This window comes from Ochotona princeps, chromosome 29 (assembly GCF_030435755.1).
Source record: "Ochotona princeps isolate mOchPri1 chromosome 29, mOchPri1.hap1, whole genome shotgun sequence".
Taxonomy (NCBI): domain Eukaryota; kingdom Metazoa; phylum Chordata; class Mammalia; order Lagomorpha; family Ochotonidae; genus Ochotona; species Ochotona princeps.
In genome coordinates this window covers 308,494-314,407 of record NC_080860.1, presented here as the reverse complement: position 1 = coordinate 314,407, position 5,914 = coordinate 308,494, and the positions used below count along the sequence as shown (strand labels likewise).

The following is a 5,914-nucleotide window of genomic DNA, read 5'->3' as shown; positions in this document are numbered from 1 at the left end:
TTCCATCCTCTCTTAGCTTTTAGCAGCTGCTTTTATACTGTTCTCCACCAATCACTTCTCCCCGTGGGTCCACTTGGCGCTACCTGATAGGCCAGTAGCAATGACATGATTGCAGCGAGGGCAACAACCTATCCCTGTGACTTCCTGTTTATCTGCTGGCGAGACCAACTCCGCCTCCTGGCCCTGGGCCAGCTGCCATCTTGCGACGACCCCTCTCAATCCCGGGAGCAGCTTCAGCACCCCACTCCCCACAGTCAGGGCTGTCAGCCATGATAGGGAGGGCTCTTCAGTGTGGTCCCTGGGCCAGGGAACGCTGGCAGGGCTTCCTCTCCCTCCTGGACCTGGACCCGAGCCTGCCCACGGGGCCACCCAGCTCTAGTAGCAGACACCATCAACCACAGCTGCCCAGCGAAATGGAGCGGCTGTGACACGGAGTCTTCATGCAGTCATTGTATTTATTTAGGACATGGTCATGGCTGTTCTCCAGCCACCTGCCTGGGATCAGTTTTCTGTCCAGGTGCGATGGTCTCTTGTGAACAACACTGAGGTCCAGGGTGGTTGCTTCCTGCATTTCACATCACTAGAGAAAGTGCCAGAGTTGGGGACTGTCCAGGGAGAAACTGCCCCACCCCAAGGTTCTCTGATGAAAACCACCTCTGGTCGCCCAGGGGCTGAGAGGGTTGGATCTGGTGAGCAAGCTCAACAGACGGGCAACTGAGAACAGCACTGGACATGCAGGCCACTGGCATTACACACACAGTGACCAAGGGACACTCAGACAGTGACCAAGGAGACACATACAGTGTGTGTTTCAGTGGAGTCTGGCTTTGTCATGTGAACCTGAGACCCTGCAGCTCTTCGTGCCCTTCTTGACTTGCTTTCTCTCCTTCTGATCTATGCCCCAAGGTTGACTCTTGTCTGGAAACTCTTTCCTCCCCCAGCAGGTTCAGCCAGCGTTTGGGTCCAAAGGTAATGAAAGGCAGGTGTGAGGGAACTGGGGCGGCCCTGTGTCTGCCTTTTCCTACAAGCCACATGCACAGAAACACATGCACAGTGTACCACATACTTGTATGCCTGGTGTACAATGTATCAACACGTGTGTACAAGGTGCACACCTCATGTTCTCCAGGACCATCTCCCTCACCCTGTTGCCAGCTCCCCGTCCCTGGTTGTCACCCCACCTTGCAGCCACCCTCCTCAGGGGAGATCCATCCCCTTGTCCCTGCCTCCTGTCCTTCTGTCCCCAGGAGGCTCAGGTCCTCATCACTTTCTCATGAGTTGGGGTACTGCCAGTGCTGCCGCTTTAGGTCTTGGGACCTTGGGCAGATCACTGGCTTCTGTGAGACTTGGCTCCTGCCCTCAGTCTTCTGAAGCCCAAGGTTGGGTGAGGAGACTCAGGGCCCTACCTCTCCAGGGGAACTCACCGTGGGCAGGCACTGGGCCAGGATCCCGCTCCGAGGTCTGCAGTACCTGGAGCTGGCTGTGTTCAGCTGGATGCAGCACTGGCTCCAGCACTCATCATGGTGGCTGCACTTGTAGTCATTGGGCTGTGAGCAGGGCCGAGAACCTAGGTCAGAGTTAGGGACCCGGATCGGGGCAGGGGACCCAGCTTGAGGCCACCTGCCCTCCTGCTGCCCGGCCTCACCCACTCAAGCTGACCTTGCGCCAGGACACACACTGCAGGAAGATGGTCTTGACAGTGCAGAACTTGTGTGGGCTGGAGCTATTCCTCACGCAGCAGTTGCTCTTGCACTCATTGTGGTGTGTGCAGTGGTACCCTTTGGGCTGTGTACAGATGGGAGATCTGTCCCCTCTGTTCCCTCTGTCCCTCAGGACACTCCCTTCCTCAAGCGGCCCCCAGGACACCCCTTTTTTTAAGAGATCTATCCCCTGTGTCCCCTGCCCTGGGACATCCCCTTCCTGGACAGACCTGTTTCCTGTCTCCCCTACCCTCTCCCAGAAGCAGGTGGAAATGGGGGTGACACCAGTTCCCACTGACACAGGACCCACCTTTCGCCATGGCAGGCACTGAAGGGAGATGCTCTGGGGGGAGCAGAACTTCTGGGGGTTCAGGCTATTGGTGGTGCAGCACTCGCTCTGGCACTCTTTCCTGTTCTCACAGGGCTCTCCAATGCCCTGCAACATGGGGTCCTTGGGGGACTTCTGCATTCTCCCTCAACCCCTTTTTCCTGTGCTTGCCTCCTCCAGTTGCTAGAAGGGTCAGTATCAAGTGGGGGAAACCAGTGCCCAGACGGTAAGCAAAGTCAAGGGGATACAGAGGGCATGCCTATGAGGGCTGCAAGCATATGCCCCAAGTTCCTTAGAAGGCAGAGCCAGGGCCCAGTAAACACATCAGTGGCTAAATCCTCGCCTTGCATGTGCCAGGATCCCATATGGGCACAGATTCATGTCCTGGAGGCACCACTTCCCATCTAACTCCCTGCTTGAGGCCTGGGAAAGCAGTTGAAGCTGGTCCAAAACCTTGGGACTCTGCACCCGCATGGGAGACCTGGAAGAAGCTCCTGGCTGCTGGCTTCAGATCGGCTCATCTCTAGCCATTGTGGCCATTTGGGGAATGAATCAGCAGATGGAAGATCTTTCTGTCTGTCTCTCCTTCTCTCTGGAAATCTACATTTCCAATGAAAATAAAATAAATTTAAAAATAAATAAATAAATAAATAAATAAAAGGCAGACAAAGTGAGAGTTCCAATCCAAATGCCTGCAACAACTGGGGCTGGGCCAGACCTAAGCCAGGAGGCCGGGCATCAGCTGCTGCCGCCAAGGGGCACATCCGTGGGAAGCTGGACTTGAGAGTGGAGCTGGGGCTCAAACCCAGGCCCTCTGTCCTGAGACGCCATGTCTGTCTCAGCCGCTGCCATTATCCCACGGAGAGACATCTCACAGAACAAGGCCATCAGCTGGGGGCCCCACGCTTTGATCTTATGGAATCAGCAGTGACAACATGAATGTGGGTCCTGTTCTCCTTGGGCTCCAAGTCAACCACAGACAGCCGCCATGCTTGGGAGGCGAGCGTGAGGGCAGCCACAGTGGAGAGCCAGAGGACAGACTGCTGGACCCGGGAGCTGCTGCCCAGCAGGTGGCGGTCAGGGCAGTCTCTAGCTCAGACTTTGCTTTGTTTTCTGAATGCTATCTTCCTGGCTGAAGCTTGAAGGGACATGGTGGTGGTGGGGGTGGGAGGGTGAGAGCACATGGTGGGGGTGGGGGTGGGAGGGTGAGAGCACATGGTGGTGGTGGGGGTGGGAAGGTGAGAGCACATGGTGGGGGTGGGGGTGGGAGGGTGAGAGCACATGGTGGGGGTGGGGGTGGGGGTGGGAGGGTGAGAGCACATGGTGGGGGTGGGGGTGGGGGTGGGAGGGTGAGAGCACATGGTGGGGGTGGGGGTGGGGGTGGGAGGGTGAGAGCACATGGTGGGGGTGGGGGTGGGAGGGTGAGAGCACATGGTGGGGGTGGGGGTGGGGGTGGGAGGGTGAGAGCACATGGTGGGGGTGGGGGTGGGGGTGGGAGGGTGAGAGCACATGGTGGGGGTGGGGGTGGGAGGGTGAGAGCACATGGTGGGGGTGGGGGTGGGAGGGTGAGGGCACATGGTGGGGGTGGGGGTGGGAGGGCGAGGGCACTGGCTCCCCCAGTGCTGGCTCTGATTGGTGCTGGGGAGCATTACAGGGGTCTGGGACAGCAAATGTCACCTTCATGTTGAAGTCACTCACCCAAGTCACTCCTTACTGGGCTCCCTGTGTCCTTCTGGCGGAGGCCATGAGCTCTGTAGGGCCCCCCCTTTAATCCCCACACTGCTAGGTGAGAGGGAGGGCTGTATGGGCAGGTCTGTGAGGGGTATAGGAGGGGGAGGACTGTGCGGGCAGGTCTGGGGGATCCCAGGGAGGGGGAGGGCTGTGTGGACAGGTCTAGGGGGATCCCAGGGAGGGGAAGGGCTGTGTGGGCAGGCCCTGTGGGCAGGTCTGGGGGATCCCAGGGAGGGGGAGGAACATGTGGGGGAAGCCTGGGCTCACCTTGTGAGACATTATCACTTTGTCCCATCCTGGGGGGAGCAGCAGCAGTAGCAGCAGCAGAGTCCACAGAGTACCGGCCATGATGAGCTACAGGCCTGCGGGTGATTCCCACAGTGACTGGCCACACCCCTGAATAGGCCCTGCCTTCCACCGCTGCCTTTCCCTTGCAAAACAGATTTTAAAAACTATTTGGGGCCCAGCGGCATGGCCTAGCGGCTAAAGTCCTCGCCTTGAACACACCAGGATCCCATATGGGTGCCGGTTCTAATCCCAGCAGCCCCGCTTCTCATCCAGCTCCCTGCTTGTGGCCTGGGAAAGCAGTCGAGGACGGCCCAAAGCCTTGGGACCTGGAAGAGTCTCCTGGCTCCTGGGTTCAGATTGGCTCAGTTCCAGCCATTGCAGCCGCTTGGGGAGTGAATCATCAGACAGAAGATCTTCATCTGTCTCTCCTCCACACTGTATATATGCCTTTCCAATAAAAAATAAATAAATCTTTAAAAACATTTGATGGCCCGGTGCAGTAGCCTAGTGGCTAAAGTCCTCTCCTTGCCTGTGCCAGGATCCCATATGGGCAACAGTTCATGTCTTGGCTTCTCTACTTCTTATCCAGCTCCCTGCTTGTGGCCTGGGAAAGCAGTCGAGGACAACCCAAAGCCTTGGGACCCTGCACCTGCATGGGAGACCCGGGAGAGGCTCCTGGCTCCTGGCTACGGATTGGCTCAGCTCCAGCCATTGCAACCACTTGGGAAGTGAACCAGTGGATGGGAAGCTCATTTCTCTGTCTCCCTTTCTCTTTGTAAGTCAACCTTCCCAATAAAAGTAAAATAAATCTTAAAAAAGAATTGATTTTTGAGATTTGATTTTAAATGCTTTATTAATTTACTTAAAAAGCAGAGTTAGAGATCTTCTACCTGCTGTTCACTCCCTGGATGGGTGGGGGTGGGGCCTGCTGAAGCCAGGAGTCAGGAACTTCCTCCAAGTCTCCCCTGTGCACAGGAGGACAAGCACCTGGGCTGTCCTCTGGCGCCTCCTGCATGCATGTCCACTGGGAGCAGGTTCCCACAGGAGAGGGCATGATGGACAGCTGCTCAACCCTGCTCCACACACACCCATTCAAGTCCCTCTTCCAGCATGAGTTGGCCTTGTCAGACCCACTGTGATGCTGTGTGCAGCACATAGCAACAGAGCTCTCAGCCTTTAGTGCAGTCTGTTGGGACACCTTAGGGGACACCAGCTTCCAGAGTCTTCCACCTAGGAGTATGTGGGTCCCTAGCTGTGGTTGCTTTGGTGTCTCCTCATCCCCGTAGCCATGTGTACCCAGGCAGTGCCTGAGCCTGGAACAGTCTATCTCCCACTCAGGTGGCCAAAGCTCCCAGACAAGCAATTGCTAGCCTGGAGACACCAACTATTCCAGGCTACCGGCACCGCACCAATGAGAAGAGCCTGTTCCCCAGCTTGTGGGATCCCACCACACTGTTCCTCCTGCTCCACCTTGAACTGAGAAACAATTTTTCTAGCCTCAAGTCTTTTCCTGTCATGGATCAATACTCAGTGTCCAAGTTTGGCATGATGTACCTGGGGGATCCCAGGCACATGGCTCAGCAGATCGTGGCCACAGGCAGCAGCTCTGCTTTCCAGCAGGTCATTGGATCCCCAGCACCCACCAGCCTTCAGTGTGTTCTCCCCTTTAACCCAGGTCGCATGACCTCCCACCTGTTCTGTTGTCCACTCATTCTAGAGCGCTGGGCATCGAGTGCAGTCTGTAGGGCAGTCCTTTCTCCCAAGGAAAAAGAGGGAATGAATACCACAGGCAACGTGTGTGCTGAGAAGACGAAACCCTGTGGTAGCCACTGTGCCACACACAACACACATGACACGCACAGCACAT

General features: G+C 56.7%; 1 protein-coding gene across 2 annotated transcripts; it reads right to left on the bottom strand.

Annotated features, from left to right (window-relative positions):
• Positions 1-451: 451 nt before the first annotated feature.
• On the bottom strand, positions 452-4,130 carry LRCOL1 (leucine rich colipase like 1). Of its 2 annotated transcripts, XM_004595435.2 has the most exons (5): positions 4,027-4,130; positions 2,011-2,136; positions 1,660-1,785; positions 1,425-1,547; positions 452-580 (listed from the first exon to the last, which is right to left on the bottom strand). In XM_004595435.2, exons 1-5 carry the CDS (start codon positions 4,105-4,107, stop codon positions 578-580), a joined length of 459 nt encoding a protein of 152 aa, XP_004595492.2. In that variant the 5' UTR covers positions 4,108-4,130; the 3' UTR covers positions 452-577. The 2 variants fall into 2 exon arrangements, with proteins under 2 accessions (XP_004595492.2, XP_058512916.1); XM_058656933.1 differs by lacking the exon at positions 452-580 and having other exon boundaries at positions 1,432-1,547; positions 1,646-1,785.
• Positions 4,131-5,914: the final 1,784 nt, after the last annotated feature.